The sequence below is a fragment of the Besnoitia besnoiti genome, chromosome I (genome assembly GCF_002563875.1).
Source record: "Besnoitia besnoiti strain Bb-Ger1 chromosome I, whole genome shotgun sequence".
Classification (NCBI taxonomy): Eukaryota; Apicomplexa; class Conoidasida; order Eucoccidiorida; family Sarcocystidae; genus Besnoitia; species Besnoitia besnoiti.
The window spans coordinates 7,669,833-7,685,731 of NC_042356.1; the positions used below are offsets into that span (position 1 = coordinate 7,669,833).

At 58.3% G+C, this 15,899-nt stretch overlaps 2 protein-coding genes across 2 annotated transcripts; one reads left to right on the forward strand and one right to left on the reverse strand.

The window, feature by feature from the left end:
- Positions 1 to 387: 387 nt before the first annotated feature.
- On the forward strand, positions 388 to 2,231 carry BESB_010760 (peroxiredoxin PRX3; the record flags this gene model as incomplete). The annotated part of the gene is made up of 3 exons (XM_029359830.1): positions 388 to 634; positions 1,024 to 1,175; positions 1,824 to 2,231. The coding sequence occupies 3 exons, from the start codon at positions 388 to 390 to the stop codon at positions 2,229 to 2,231; spliced, it is 807 nt and encodes a 268-aa protein (XP_029222743.1).
- Positions 2,232 to 4,084: 1,853 nt separating this feature from the next.
- BESB_010770 (uncharacterized protein) lies at positions 4,085 to 14,925 on the reverse strand (the record flags this gene model as incomplete). The annotated part of the gene is made up of 13 exons (XM_029359831.1): positions 4,085 to 4,295; positions 4,858 to 4,969; positions 5,240 to 5,437; positions 5,917 to 6,088; positions 6,346 to 6,417; positions 6,882 to 6,988; positions 7,238 to 7,280; positions 7,887 to 8,982; positions 9,409 to 9,643; positions 10,005 to 11,503; positions 11,816 to 12,983; positions 13,281 to 13,484; positions 13,677 to 14,925. 13 exons carry the CDS (start codon positions 14,923 to 14,925, stop codon positions 4,085 to 4,087), a joined length of 6,366 nt encoding a protein of 2,121 aa, XP_029222744.1.
- Between the last annotated feature and the right edge of the window lie 974 nt (positions 14,926 to 15,899).

The window sequence follows — 15,899 nt, forward strand, 5'->3', positions numbered from 1 at the left end:
GAAGGAAAGGAAGGTGAAGAAGTTGAAAGGCCACCGCACAAGGCGCCTTGAAAATTGAGTTCCACTGGCGCGTCTAGCATGCGCGCTGCCGCACAGCGTGTGCATCTGTGTCTCCTCTCTTCCCGTAAATCGCTTCCCCTTTTTGCTCGTCGTCGCTTCCCCACTTGCACGGTCAATTACGCTGATGTTTCGTTGGTTTCAATCATTTTTTTAACTCGACCAGACTTCTCCCTCGCCTCCGTTGGTTGCCGTCGCTCATACACACGAGTCTTTGCGCTTTCGCTGTCTCGTGCTTCCCGCCAGCCCGCCTCGTTTTCCGTCCTTTTCTGCAAGAGTGTCTGTGTTTTTTCGTATTCTCCTGTCTGCGTCCATCCACCTCGCGACACAATGGCGACTTTTTGCCTCCGCGCCACCTCGATTTTCTCTTCGCTCGCACTGCGGGCTGTACGTACACCCAGCGCCGCGCCGCTCGCGAAGCTCAATGCCGCTTCTTCGCTCCGCGCCGCCGCCGCGCCTCTCTCCTTCTGCATGGAGACCCGCGCGTTCGCCAGCGAAGCCCCCGAGAGACTCGCGAATCTTTCTCTCGTCGCCCGCCCTGCGCCAGACTTCACCGCAGACGCCGCGATGCCTGGAGGTCAGCTCGCAGAACGAGGCAAAAGAGAGAGAAAGACAGCCGCACCGAGGGAAGGTCACTGTCCCTCTTGGCCTGAGGCGGACTTTAAAAAGCCAGTGAGATTCGGGAAGAGAACTAGACGCCAGAAATCTGTCGTGTGGCCGTGTAACTCTGGCTCGACGGGCGCTCACAGTATATGCGTCTCTGGGTAGCTAAGCAGCTACCCTTGCACGTGTGTATGTTCAGAAAGCTGTGTGCTGCGTGTCTTCCTCTGATCGATACGAGCAGATCTCTACCGATATATCTATTTTTTGTGAATGTACCTGTCCAGCGACTTCTATATACACTGGTGTAAAGCTGTTCTGCTGGGCAGCTTGCATCTGAGAAGACGTGCGCGTCTGTTTGTTCAGGCGAGATCGCGAAGCTGACGCTGTCTGAGCTGTGCGGCAACGGCTCCGGCGTCGTGTTGCTTTTTTATCCTCTCGACTTCACTTTCGTCTGCCCTTCGGAGATACTCGCCTTCAATGCCGCGGTCGCGGACTTCGAGAAGCTCGGCTTCAAGGTAAGCTCACGAACTCCGTGCGCGCGAAAAAGCCGCTTCCAAGCGTCTCCTCGCTGGGGGGGTGGAGCCGCTGCGCCGCGCCACCTGACTACGCATGCGCGCCTTGATGCATGTGAATCTTTTTTTCATAGCTGCGGTCGTGAAGAAGGAGACAGAAGGCCTTCCGCGGCTTGGAGCCTCAGAGGGGCATCGCCGTGCGCGCATCCAGACCTGCGGCGCTGCTCTCCCAGCCCGATCCACGAATAACAACACACATGCATAGATATATGTGGATAGATATGTCGGCATAAATAGACAGATGTATGTGGGTAGTTTATATTCACTTGGACTTTTATTGATTTGAAAATGTCCTATTATGTAGAGAGACGTACAAATCAGTAGTTTTCTGGAGTGGGAGGCTGACCCTCGAGCTCCGCTCCAGCGAAGGGCCCTGCACGCCTTCCCTGATGGACGAGCGCCCATAGACCCGTATATATATATATATATATATATATATATTTATATATATGTATATGTATGCAGACCTCTACATATAATATATTTACAAATGAATGTCTAAATATATAATTATGTGTATATTTGTGCATCGGTGCGGCTGCGTTTATCTGCGTTTTATCTTTTTCGTGGCTGTGCTCTTTTTTGTTTCAGGTCGTGGGCGTGTCGGTGGACAGCGTGTTCACGCACCAGGCTTGGATGCGGGTTCCGCTAGCGGAGGGCGGGATCGGGAAGCTGGATTTCCCGCTGGTCTCTGACCTGGACAAGACGATCTCGAGCCGATACCACTCGCTGCTGAACAACTCGGTCGCCCTGCGCACGCTGGTGATCATCGACGGCGCGAAGAACGTCCGCCACATGACGGTGAACGACCTCCCGCTTGGCCGCAATGTCGAGGAGGCCCTCCGCGTCTGCGAGATGATTCGCGAAGTTGAAAAGAACGGCGGGAAGCAAGTTTGCCCTGCCAACTGGCGCCGCGGCGAAAAAATGATGGAGGCATCCTTTCACGGCGTCAAGGACTACCTCGGCGGCCTCAGGGAAAAGATCGAGAAACAAATCTAGAAAGTCAAAAACACTTGCGCGTTGCGGAAACAGGAGCTAACATAAGGGTTCAGAACAGGCGAAAAAAGCGAAGGGATGATTAGTGGGAAGAATGCGTTCTTCTTCAGCGCGCACGCGGAAGTTTGTTGAGTCAGGAGACCGGTTGAGAAAACGTTGACGGAAATGTCCGAACAGAGAAACGGTTTCTGCAGAGATCGACGCCTGAAAAAAACACGCTGGCGGGCGTCTCGCTGTTGTAGCTGAATTACCACCTCGAATGCAGTTTCTTGCCCGCCGATCGCCCACAGTCTATACACATACATTTGCGTCTACAGATATATGTATATGGATATATATATATATATTTCACTGCAGGTGGAAGTATACGGACGTACGTTGACGGGCCTGTACGCCGCTTTCTCTTCCGCATCTGGATATCCTCTCGGTTAGAAGATTTGTCTACTTGGCATGAAACTGATTCGTCGCGCTCTCTCTTTGTAGCACGCTCTCGCTACTCGCGGGCACTACGCATCCTGCAAATCCGCAGACAGATTTACTCGACTAATCTCTAAAGTAGAACGTCTCTTCTGTGTGAGATCTACTTTTGGTATTTCCAAATGGCCATTCTCTCGTGCATCTCGCGGCTGCGACGCCAACTGCGCCTGCATGCCGCGAATGCGTTGAGAAAAACTCAAAAAAATGACTGCGTGAGGCGCTTGCAGCTACGGGCATGGGCCCGCGATCCGCAGCCTTCGAGTGTTCTTTCCACAGCGTGTATCGCCCTGCTGCTTTGCGGGAAAGTGCCTCTAGGGTCTAGGATTCAACTTGAGATCCCGAGAGTTCAGGCTTCACACCGCACACACGCGAATTTTGCCAAGAAAGCAGCGATCACATCTCTCAGCAAAGGCTTCGACATTCTCTTCTCAAATCACTCGAAAAAAGCGTAAGAAGGCAGGCCTTCTACGCTGTTCTACCCACCGAGACCGCACTACGTAGCCATGCATATATACAGGGACATATGCATTACGCATTCTGCACGATTCGTACGTATATGTATATATGTAGATATATATACATGAAGACATGGATGAAAAAGAAAAAACACGGCGTAGTCAAAGACATGCTCGCACGTCCTCACAGGCCCTTATTGTAGTCCTTTTCCGTGCATGAGCCACAGCTGCCTGCGCGTGTGGATTGGTTTGAAAAAACATAAAGGTATGGGGATCTCAGTGTCCGCTCAATCTGTGGGAGATGCAGGCTCGAATTTCTCTCCTAAAAAAATCCTAAAAACCCCTAGTCCGGGGTACCAGTTCCCTGTCCATAAAGACCGAAAAAGTCATTCTGTCATGCTCAGGATACGCATGCCCACCTAAATTTTGTATACAGGTGTCTGCCGCTGAAAGAACACATTTTCCTCTGTTGAAAAAACTAGCAACTTAGCGTCAGGAAATAAGCAGCCAAGAGAAAAAAGGCAGAAATGCCTTCTTTTCCATCTCCGCTTTCGGTTTCCTCGCTCGTTCTCTGTGCATGCTTTCCAGGTTCACTGCTTCACTCTTCCCGCCTTTGACGCTGTTCTCCGCTCTCTACTTTCTCCGGTTTAATTTCTGGCGCCGCAAGAAGTCGAAAACGGATCCCCCTCACGCGCTGCTCATATCTGCAAACACGCACGCGCACGCAAGGTAAGAAATAAAAAGTGCAAAAACAGAAAGATGCGCGTCGAGACGCACTAAAAATAAAAACCCCAAGGGCGACGCCAAACTAATATCCACGAAAGCGCTGAATAGAGGGCCTATATTCTTGCAGCAAACTGCGCATGCGGGAGCAGTTGCGGATCGCGACGACGCGCGTGACTTCGATATCCGAGCTATCAGCGCTCAAGTTCTACGGCGAACAAAGAAGAGAGACACACCGATGTCGAGCGAAGGGCGATTCTGGATCGCCTCGAGGAAGGCTGCGCGCGCGAGTAGATCGTAAGTGTTGGTTTTTCCGCTGCAGAGAACGAGCGAGAGGCGCTGCGAGTCGTCGGGAAAGTGGACGGCCTTCCGCAGATCGCTCAACCTGTGGTTGCTCTTGACGCATCCCCAACTGAAAGAAAAGAAAAATTAATGCACACAGAACGAGGCAACTGAGACACCTTTCCTCGTGTCGCAAAAGCGAGGCAGAGGCAGCGGAGGTACCTCTAAAGGTTCCTACGACCCGCGACGAGAGAAGAGCGCGCTCTCTCACGCTTCCCTCGCCGGCCTCTCCACGCGTCTCAGCCCCGAGATGCTCAAAACATCTTTTCCTTTTGCTTCATGGGCGGAAGACTCTTCACACCGAAGCAGGAGAGATACTGCATCAATGTTAATGCACAGCTAAACTGAAAGAAGCTCCTCTTTGCTCTTGCCCAGCAGCCTCGGCCTGCCCCCCTCCCCTACGCGGTTCTCGCTACAACTCCCTCTGTTCAAGGACGCACGTATGTGTATATAGACATAAGTATATGTATACATGTAGAAATATTCATACAAAATATATTTTTTGTGGATATCGTTGAACACGCCTGCGCATGCGCGTGACAAAGAGGGCGTTTTTTAATCGCGAACTTCGACAGCGGAACCGGGGAGCTCGCGGGCTCGCGTCGCTGGGGTGAGGAGATCGAGAGGCTGACCTGCGAATCGCGCGCGAGCCTTCGCCTCTTCTCGAAGATGCGGAGACTTGCGGAAGGTTGATGATGCCCGTGATCGTCTCGAATGTGGAGCAGCCCGCGGCGCTCTCCGTGCCTGTTCAGCGCGAGGCAGGAAAGCAACTTTCGCGCGCGAATTCAAATCGAAGGAAGCGCCGCCGATAGACCGGTCTCACGCGCTGCCGGACGCACTGCGCTCCACACCCGTCGCGCACTCGAGGAAGGAAAATTCGAGAAAAACGCGAAAAGCGAAATGCCCTCCAGCGCGTCGCGCGCCGCTCGGCCCCTCCTCACTCATGACGCCACACAGCGAAACCCGCCTCCTCTCTGTTTTTCGCGTTTGCCTCTTTTTTTCTCCTTCGCCTACCTTTGCGCCCGAGCTGCTCGATGCCGGTGCTGGTGTGCTGCAGCGCGTCCTTCGCTTTTTCGCGGAAGGAGCGAACCGCTGTGCGCCACTGGCCTTGCCAGCGAGCGACGCCGGAGGAGCCCGAGGCGTCCTCCAGCGGCTCCGTTTTTTCTGTCTTCCCGCCCTCACTCTCAGCGTGAGACGACGCGTCGCGAGGGCCTGCGCGAGACGAAGGGAGAGGACGCGCTCGCAGCCGGAGTTGGCAACAGAAGGAACGCAAAAAGGGAACAAAGCAGAAAGCGACACCAGGGGAACCGACCAAGCGACAAGAAGGCCACGAGGGCAGCGTGGAAGGGTGGAATGCGAGGAAAACGCTGAACAGAGGAGGGCTGAGAAAGGAAGGCCCCCGCGGGGGCGAGCGCCCAAGCGAACCGCTTCAATCATTTCGCAAAACTGTCAAAGAACTCGCGAACGGCGCTCACGCGGCGAGGGCGCATCCAGCTGCCGCAGGCCTCTGAATAAAACGAATCCCTGCGAATCTGTGACGTGGTTTTAGAACAGCAATCCGATTTTTCCCGAGGTTGAAGCCCAGACAAGCACGTATAGAACGCACACAGAGACGTCCTGAGACGCGCGACTCCAGAGGCTTGCTGGCGAGTCTATAGGAGGCTTGAACTGCGAATGATGTGTTTCTTTACCTTCAGTCTCCTCCCTCTTCTCTGCGCAGTGCGGCTCCAAAACGATCAGCTGATGAAGCGTCAACAGGAGCCAACGCAGAGACTTTTTCTCCGCCGTCTTCGCGACGACGCCCTCCGCGAGTGTGAAGCTCCAGCGCGGCTTGACCGACCGGACTTTCAGCGCTTCGAAAATCTATACAAAAAACAAAAAAGATTCGACATGAGCTCGCATGCATCAAGTCTCGCTCCGTCAACGCGCGCCAGTCAGCGTCTGTACGCCCACCTGGCGGGGAGCTCACACGAGGAAAACAAGTAATCGAGAACCGAAAAAAGGCATTCCTCGTCACGCAGCTCTCGGGCGACCAGAAACTTTGCTTGACAAATAACGAGAATACAAAGGAAGAACTGGCTTCTCTCCCCCCGCGACGACAAAAAAAAAAGTCTACTGACCTGCAGATCGCCTATTTGCTTCTGCATTTCTACCAGGTCGATGATCGCCCCTTTCTCGAGCTGCTGTATTTCCTGGAAAAAATGCAAAAAATCGGAAAGATCGAGAACTCGAAAATGACATCCCATTCTGTTTTCTAAAGATGACTCAGGATGAACTCCACTGGTGTGATCCTCCAACTCCATTTTTTGAGATTACTCTTCAAAAAGCCCCGCTTCGGAGGTGTAACAGCCGTGCACAGACTGAAAGCTCCAACGCCTCGGCAACAGCCGTTGAAGCCCATAAACATTTCTTCTGTTAGTCATTATAGCCAAAAGCGTCGTCTCTTCTCTGCCTGAGGAAAAAGTAAAAACGAAGTGGTCTCAGGCTTGAAAACATGAAGCAGAAGGCTCCTCAAGCGGCGCCTACGGGAAGGCCGCGCGAGCAGCACGCCGAGAGAGAAAAAAGAAAAATATACAAATGTTCGCATGGATCACTGGACACCGCGATTCACATCCTGCGTGGTCTGCCCCCCTTTAATCATCTCTCTTCGCTTTACCTGAATATACAATTCGTATTTTTTCATCATCTGCATGATGTCTCTGCCTCCGCCGCTGCCTACTCGCTCCACAGCCCCGAAGCCGTCGCTCGTCCCTCGCTGTTCAGCTGCACGTACACAAAAACAACGAAAAGTGCAGAAAAATACAGAAAAGTAGGAAAAAAACAAGAAATCCTCCAGCTGAAGGGGCCATCACGAACGGCGTTCGAACGGAGTAAAATGGAAGCGCGACGAGTCGACGAAGGAGCATATCAAACCACGAAGGGCGCGGCCGAGAAACAAAAACGAAGAAACATTTGAGAAATGAAGTAAGCATCAAAAACAGAAGGCGAAAAGAAGGCTCGCATGTGACTCACTCTCCTCATCACCTCCAATTTCAAACACCCCGTCGCCAATCTGCTCGAAAAAAGAGACAAAACAGACTTTCACACATGAGGAGGCGACGCGTGCATGTGAAGAGCAAAAATAACGAAGACGTTCGTTCATACCTTCCACGGAACACGGCGTTCTAGAGAATCCTGTCTGGGCTCTACTTCCACAGCACAAAGAAAAACAGATACACGCAAATGTGCACAGATATCTTATCTATTTGTATACCCATCTCGAACGACATGAAGGCGCATTGTTGCCCTACCCGAACAGCCCTGGATGTCTGCCAGCAGAAAAAAGCCTCTAGAGCCGCCACAAGAGGCATCCTTCTTCTGAGCGGCTCGACTCCGAAAGCTTCACGCAACTGCAATAGTCACACCTCCGTCATATAGACGTACCCAAATATATACATAAATACATATACGTACATATATATACAAGTATATACACGTATACACACACATGCATACATATATATACTCATATATATAGTTACGTTGATAAACGTATAGATACATATATACGCATATATATATATATATATATATATATGTGCACGCATAGAGAGCTCTGCGTGGACGCAGTTGCGGATGGAAGGGATCTGCATGAAGGCGACGGAGGGTTTGTGTGCAGTACCTCCTCATCGCTGGCGAGCAAGCCTGCTTCGCCGAGGGCTCCGACGTGTGTGAAGGCGTTGCTGACGCCTCCCAAGACTTCGACGGCGCTGCCGGAGGAGTTTCTGAAGCCGAGGACAGCGGCGCGTTCGTCTTCGAGTTTCTGGTCGCGCTCGCGGCTGACGTTTCGGCTGAGCGGCTCCTCGGCGTTCCGCGGCGTGAGTTCCTCTTGCTTCGCCTCCGCAGTTTGCGGCGCCTCGCGTGCCTCGTCGCCCCCCTCTGACCGGTCCCGCGGCGCGGCGGCGCGGAAGGCCCGCGAGAGGTCCATGTTCTTCAGACTCGTCGACCAGCGCGCGGAGCTCCGCTTCACGTAGTCCGCGCCGCCCAGCGTCGAGGAAAGCAGCGAGGAGAAAACCTTCTCGCGCCGCGAAGGCTCGCCCGCCCCGCCCGCCCCCCTCCTGACCGCGCGCGGACACGCTGGCGGCGAGGCCGTGGCGGACGCAGGCGACGCTGGCGAAGAAGGCTGCTCCGAGTCCTCCTTCTCCGAGGAGACCGGCGACGGCGAGTTCGAGGCGCAGGACGGCGAGCAGGGCGAAGGCGTCTCGAGAGACGCCGACGAGGGAGGCTCACTCTTCACGACCTTCTCGCCTCCCCCTGGCGCTGCGTCCTCATGCTCGCCTTCGACGCGGTCGGACTCAGGCGTATTTGTCGTCTCCCTCGCATCCTTTGCCTCCGACGCCTCCGTGGCGCCCGCGAGAGGCTCTTCGGCTCCGGGGCACGCGCCTTCGCCGCGGAGGAGCGAGAGGAACGAAGCGGAGGAAGGCGGAGGCGTTGACGCGTCCGCCGACGCCGCAGGCCGCGTCCACAGCTGCGAAAAGAGCGTCGCTGCGGCGCTGCGGACGTGCGCCGCCTGATCCTTCACGTCCGCTAGAGGCGCGCGCTGCGAAGTCGCCTCCGGCGCAGATGTCTCTTTCGCCTCCGCGGGCGTGTCCTCGCCCTCCGGCTCGGGCTCTGGAGCTGAACCGACCGCGGTCGGAACTGTCTCCTCGGTCCCCAACGCGGAGTCGACCTTCTCCGACGGTGCCTCACTCGCCGGGCGTCCCGCGCGAAACGATTGCCTGGGCAGAGACAGCCCCGAGAAGAAGACTTTCCATAAATATGCGCAGCCTACGCAATCTCGCTCCTAGACCCTGAACCCGAAAGCTGGCACGGCTTCGAGAAGAGAAAGTGTCCCCATATCAACTGCTCCAACATCAACATACATGTACACACACTCACAGATGCATATAAATATACGCATCGATATATACACAGATATAAGAACAAACTGTCTCTGTCTGCGCCTACGGCAGCCCGAAGTTTGTGTCTCATTTCAGCTGGCATGACATGCATGCAGAGCTAAGCAGGCCACCGCCTAAGTCCCCCTGCGGCGGGTAACCGCCCCTCCGCCTGTTTTGCTTCGTTTACGTGAGGACGACGGCGAGATCTGCGTGGCTGCCGTCTCACAAGAGACACACGGCGAGGCTGAATCGCGAGGAACTCACCATTTGAGCGGCAGCGCCTGCGTTTTCGAGGCCGACGCCCTCATCCAGCCGCGCGCCTTTTCCTTCGCCTTCGAACTCCACTCCTGCAGCGCCGCAGCCGCTTCGGCTGCAGTCTGAGCCGCAGCACTCGAAACCTCCGCGAGGCGAACCGACGCCTGAGGGCGGGCGTCCAGCAGGCCGGACTGACAGAGGAGCTGTGGCGCGAGATCCGCGCGTTCAAGCGCCGCCTCGAGAGCTGCGAAAGGCGCCGAAAGAAACACCGCAGCGAAGAAAAGCGCATGCACACACCGGAGACATCAGGAGACCGGAGGGAGGACGCAAGGAGAGATAGAGAGGAAGGAAGACAACGCATCCGGACAGATGTAGTGAGACGCACACATAGAGAGAAGAGACAAAGAGAGGCAGGAACGCATCAGGTGCCAACTGCGAGTGCCCCGAACTTGCCCAGACAGGAAGCAGAGACACTCGGAATGCGAGATTTTCTCCTCCTGTCCTCGCAGCCAGCTGAGGAAGCTTCAAGCGGCAAGGCACGCAGCGCCGGAGCCCTGAAAAGCAGACAAAAAAGCTTTTTGTAGGATGACAGCGCGTCCACTCACCGCTCCAGCCTCCGACGAGGTAAGAGACCCTCGAGAACTGGTGCTGGATGAGGAGCTCCGCGAGCGTCGCGGCGCTGTCTGGCGGCTCCGCTGTCTCCTGGCCGCGTCCGCCTTGCTCCCCGCCCTCCGCGTCTTCGCCGCCGACGACCGCCACGGGCTTGCCGCGAGCAGCCTCGCACTTGTTGAGCAGGTGCCTGAGTTCTTCGTCGTTCTCTGCGTGGCCTTTGGCGTCCTCGGCCGCCGGCTCGCGCTTCACCTCGTCGTCGGCGCGCGTCTCCGAAGATGCAGCCGTATGAGGCCCTCGAGAGAGCAGCGTCTTGAGCCCAGTCGCGTCGAGGAACGACGCCCGCGCGGCGGCCGGCGGCTCCGCCTTCGCGCTCGCCGTCGCCGCAGGCCCCAGGGCAGCCCTCTCGTCTCGCTGCCCTGTCGTGTCTTCCTGCGACTCCGCCTCGACGCCGACAGCCGCTGGAGCAGCCGGCGCGGCGGAAAGGGCGGACGTGCGGCGCCGCGAGTGCTTTTTGAGGACTTCACCGTCGACGAGAAGCGCGTGCGAGAGGCGCACGAAGCCGCTGCGCTCGACTTGCTCCAGCGTCCGGCAGTCAAACAGCGTGACGGCCCAGGCCTCGAGGATGAAGGCGAAGACGTCCAGCAGTGCAGCCAGACAGGCCGACATGGGCAGCAGCGCCGCCGCGGCTGGCGCCGCCGCGGCTGCGCCTGAGTTGTCCGCCGGCGGCAGGTGCGCGGCGAGCAGCAGCGCGGGACAGAGAATGTCGATGCCGATGAGCGACGGGGGCCAGTGCGCGAGAAGGAAGTTCTCAGGGACGAGGGGATCCTTTTCCGCGCTCTCAGCCGCTGCCTCAGCCTCCTCCTCGCGGCCTCTCAGGCGGCGCGTCTGCTCCTGCTGAAGAGCGAGCAAGTCCCCCTTCATCCGCGCGCACTCCCTCACCGCCTGAACAAACTCCTGCGCCTCGAGCTCCATCACGGCGACAGCCGACCCGCGAAAGGCGGGGGGGGACACACGAGGAGAGCTCGCGTCCACAGGCTCTCTCGCCGCTTCGCTGCACTCCGCGCCGCGCCCTCGCACAACTTCTTCTCCAGCGCGCACCGTAGCCTCCGCCGCCTCGGCGTTCGCGAGGCGCAGGCTGAAGGACTGCGGCGTCTGCACGCCGTAGAGCGCCGCCGCATGCCAGAGCCGGAAGGCCGCCACAAGCCCTGCGTGCACCAACGAGCAGGCGGGCGACGCAGCGCCGGCGCTCCCCAGCGGCGCCGGCGCCGCCGCGAGGTGAGGGAGACTGAGGTCCCGGAAGAGCGACGCAGGAAGGCGCGAGACTGCTGTCTCCGCCGCGCGCGCCGGCTGCAACGCCGATTCCTGGAGCCCAAAGGCGTCTGCGTCGGTGAGCGAGAGCGAAGACAGACGCGCGGCCGCCGCCGCAGCCGAGGCGCAACACGAGAGATCCCCGGCGTGTTGAGACAGCAGCGCCAGAAGAATCAGAGACGTCCTGCAGAAGGAAAGAGGAAAACAACAGAAAATCAAAAATCGCGCGTTCACACTGAGGCATGCAGCTCTATCTTCGCGACCTGCCCCGTCGCCCCTTCTTCTTTTATCTACCTCTCTATCTATGTATCTATTTATATGAGGTTTAGGATTTAGATAGATCGGTCTACAGATAGATATAGATATAGATCTGCGTCTCGAGCGCCGCTGACTCGGTTTGCTACGAGGGGGGAGGCGGGTTCGTGCCTCTCGAACAAATTTAGAGTTTAGGGTCTTTTATACGTTGCCAGCTATCACATCCCAGACGTTGACTTACGCCGCGGGCTCGCCGGATAGGACGAGAAAGCGCCAGAGTTGCTGTACGCAGATTTCGGCGACGCGCGTCCGGGAGAGGCTGCGTTTCGCAGGCTCCTCTTCCTCCCCCTCCTGCAGCAGGGGGAAGCGGTGGGTGTCGCCCTGGAGAGGAGATTCGGCGCCGTCCTCGGCCAGCTCGTCGCGCCTCTCGCGGCTCAGTTCGTCGGGCTTCAGGGCCTCCGCACCCCCCGCCGCGGACCCGCAGGTTCCCTCGTCGTCGGCGTAGCAGCAGCTCGCGAAGGCCGACGCGAGCAGCAAGTCTGCGTAGCGTTCGGGGGCGAGGCGCAGCCTGCCGAGATGCGCGCTGAGGAAGGGCAAATGGAAGCTGACGAGCGACTGCAGCTGGCGCCCGAGGTCTGCGGCGCGGCGCTCCGCGCGCCAGTCTTCCTCCTGCGACGCCTGCGCCTCCTGCGCGTCGGCTGCCGGCGAGGGCGGCGACGCCAGCGAAAAAGGCGAGGCCGCCTCCTCCGCAGGCGTGATCGCTGCCGACAGCTCCGCCGGGGTTCCACTGGTCCCGTCGTCGTCGAGACCTACGTCCTCGAAATCGTCTTCGTCGCGCTCCTTCTCCCCGACGGCCGCTAACGGCGCACACGCCGCCGCCTCCTCCCCTCGCCTCCCTCCCACCCCCTCCTCTGCTCCTTCAGCTGCAAAAGAAGAAGAAGCCGGAAAAGAACAAGGGCGGGGAGGAGGAGGCGGAGAGTACGACGGGGGCGATGAAGACGGACAAGACGAGGAAGAGGTGGGAAGGGCCGCCGAGAGGCCGCGGTCAGCCGCGGCCTCGGGGGCGGGATGCGCGGCAGGCAGCGGAGCGGCCTGTTCCTCGTCAAGGTTCACCCAGAGCACGCTGGTGGCGTTTTCTCTCTCCTGAGCAGCTCCCGCGGGCATTTTTCCGACCAAGGATGCGAACGACGAGCGCTTGCTCGCCCCTCCCTCGGCCGACGCAGACGCGTGGAGGCGCTTCAGCGCTAGGCGCGCGTGCGAGCCGAAGACGCGCGACGTGTGGCGCCGCCGGAACGCATGCAGCGCTTGCAGAAGCGTCGCAGAAGAGAATGAGGCCGGCGAAGACGCGGATGCAGAATCAGACTTCGCCGAGAAGTAGCGCAAGAGGATACGCGCGAGAAAAAGCAGGCCTGCGCAAATGAACAGCGCCACAGGGACGACGACAGCGAACGACCTGCATGTTGAAACGCGTCTTCCACGAAATGTACATGTGCGTCTACTCGCGGACGGCCGTGAAAGCGGGGGCAGCTTCGAAGTCAGCGCGCGCGAACCACGCGCATAAATGCACAGCAGCAGCCACAGACACGAAAACAGTGAACGCGTGAGACCAGATGCAGGTAAACATGAAAACGCGACGATACAGAGACACATAGAGGCGCCGTTACACATGCCTCCGCCGCCTGTGGCTCGCGCAGTCGCAAACGCACCCGGAGTGTAGGGACAGCTGAAGGCGCGGCAGTAGTCCTCAGCGAAGCGCCGCGCTTTCTTCACTTTTTCTCCAGCGTCCGCTTCGTCTTCCTCGCCGTCGTGGAGACCCGCGAAGGAAGAAGACGAACAGAGGTTTTTGCGCAGCCGCATCTCGTCCTTGTCGAGGAGAAAGCAATCCAGGGAACTGAGCGACGACGGCAACTCTGCGAAAGCACATTTCACGTCGACACGGGAGAATAACTGTAAGACGGCACGCTGCAGGCATCTTCTCTGCACTGACGCGATGCGAGTTCAGGCGGGCTTGCGCGCGGGAGAAAAGGCATGCGCGTGTGCCTGAAATCTACGTCAGTTCAAACATTAGAGGCAAGGAAAAAACTCCACAGGTGCTCGCGGACCCGCGTGCATGTTCAGACCGAGAGTCAGCGCAGGCGAGCGCGCGTCTACAGAGACGCTTCGGTTCACAGATGCACTTGCGATTCCTGCGTCCAGATTGACAGTCCGCACGGCGCCTTTCTCTGCACTCGACGCACCTTGTTGTTCCTCGTTTTCTGTTTTTTCGAGGTCAACTCCCAGCAGCTGCAGCCACATTTCGTTCGAAACGAATCCCGTGACTCGCGCGTGGAGAAACGCGGCGCGCCGGCGGGCGTCCTCCGCCGCGCGGCGATCGCTCTCCTCGCAAGGCGCCGGCGAATAGGGCAGCGCAGACGGTGAGGCAGAGAGCGACGCTGAGACAGAGGAGGCCGCGGCCGCAGCCGGAGGAGGCACGGGGGAGAAATCAGGCGACGGAGAAGACGAGGGCGCAGAGGACGCCGCATCGCCGAGCGCAGCTGCTGGGAGGGAGGACGTCTCGGGGCTACCGGGTTGGTCCGCTTTCCGCGGGTTTTCAGCCTCCGCCATTGCGCTGTCGGCGCCGATCGCCGCCGGCGAGTCTGCCTCCTCTGCGCCGTTTTCTTCATCGTGGCTCGTCTCCAGTGGCGCGATTGGGTCGTCGCACTCGGCTCTCTCAGTGAGCGGAGGCGAGCCGCCGAGAAGGTCTTCCATGGAGGACTCACGTCCGCCTTCCGCCGCACGTGCAACGGTGCCTTTGCAGGCTAGCCCGCCCCCGACCGGAAACAGAGGGAGATTCTCGCGGTCGTCAGAGCGCTCCAGCGGCGCTTCCTCTCGCTCGCTGCCGAGGGCGACCCGCAGAGGATCATCTGCGGCGCTGCAGTCTCGGGGGGCGGAGGACGCCCTGCCCGCCTCCAAGAAGATGTCGAAGGACTCGTCGTCCTCGCCCGCGAGATCGAGGGCGGCAGCCGCCAAGCCCTGCGGAAATCCAGCGCCCTCTGAGTCCGCATGCAGACGTTGCGCGCGGCGGCCGTCTTCTGGATCTGACAGCGGCACATCGCTCACGTGGCTGGCGCCCGACTGCAGGCGCGCAAAGGATGGCGAGCTCCCGACGGCTGTGAGGACGCCCGGAGCAGCTGACAGCGACGCATCAGGCAGCGACGGAGCCTCCCCGCCTAGGAGACGATGTCTGCCGCTCTGGGCGCCGAGGGCGAGAGGAGAAGGCGACGCCGGGGGACCGAGCCGACCGGGGGAGTTCAGCGGCTCGACGTCGTCGTGAAGGGAGACGGGCTCGAAGGCGCTCAACAAATCATCCATCACGGCGAATTGCGAAAAGCGAAACGCTGCAGTGAAGAAGTCAGCGGAGAGGCGCACAAGGCCACGAAGCTCTCGCGCGAAAATGCGACGAGGTTCGGTTCAGACCAGGCAGCCGCGGTCAACTCCTCGAACCCCGGAGTGCGAGCAGCTCGAGGAAGGCGGACAGAATAATCCCCAAGGCAGGCACACGAAGTTGACTACAAACACGAAGAAGGCGCTTTTCGCAGGCTAACAGTTCCTCCACGGAAAAAACCGTTCTGACAGGGCGAGCTAAAAAAAGGACACGCAGCTAATGGTCACCTCAGGTTGACGCATCTCTCGAGCCGTGAGAAGCCCAAACGGCGACGACCCACACATGGAATTATGGGGCTAGATACGAGACCAGCTGTAGCCAAGTGTGAGTCTCCGCCTTTCGATGGGCTTCTCTAGAACTAAATGCCACGGCAACGCTAGCGCCGAACAGACAAGAAAGGAAAGAAGGATCTTCTCTCAACGACGGGTGTAAACTAGGAGAGTCGCCGGAAGAAAACGCACAAAACGACTTTCGCCAAAACGACGGTATAGCACGGGTTGCGGCCTCGCCGTTGCTGGGCACCCCGAGGAGGGAACACACGAGAGCGAAGGCCTCGTTCCTTAGCGGGGCTTCGAGGGAAAAAAGGCGCTAATCAAGGTTCTACACACACACACGTTCGTGGGCACAGCTAAAAGGAAGGGAGGGCGCTTCCTCGCCGCTTCAGCTACTGTGCATGAGGCGAAGGCGCTATATTCGGTCACCAAGTACCATGCGAGCCTGGTGACTCGTGCTCGGGTGCGGACCGGTGGAAAAACGAAAAACTGGAGGCGAAAAGCCTGAATTATCGAGCCATACGCGACCCCACTGCCATGCAAGAGGAAGCGGAAGATGTCGGCGTGTGACGACTTCGTGCTCCGGGGGAAATTTGCGCGAGTCGAGTGTTGGCTGAGGCATGTATGCA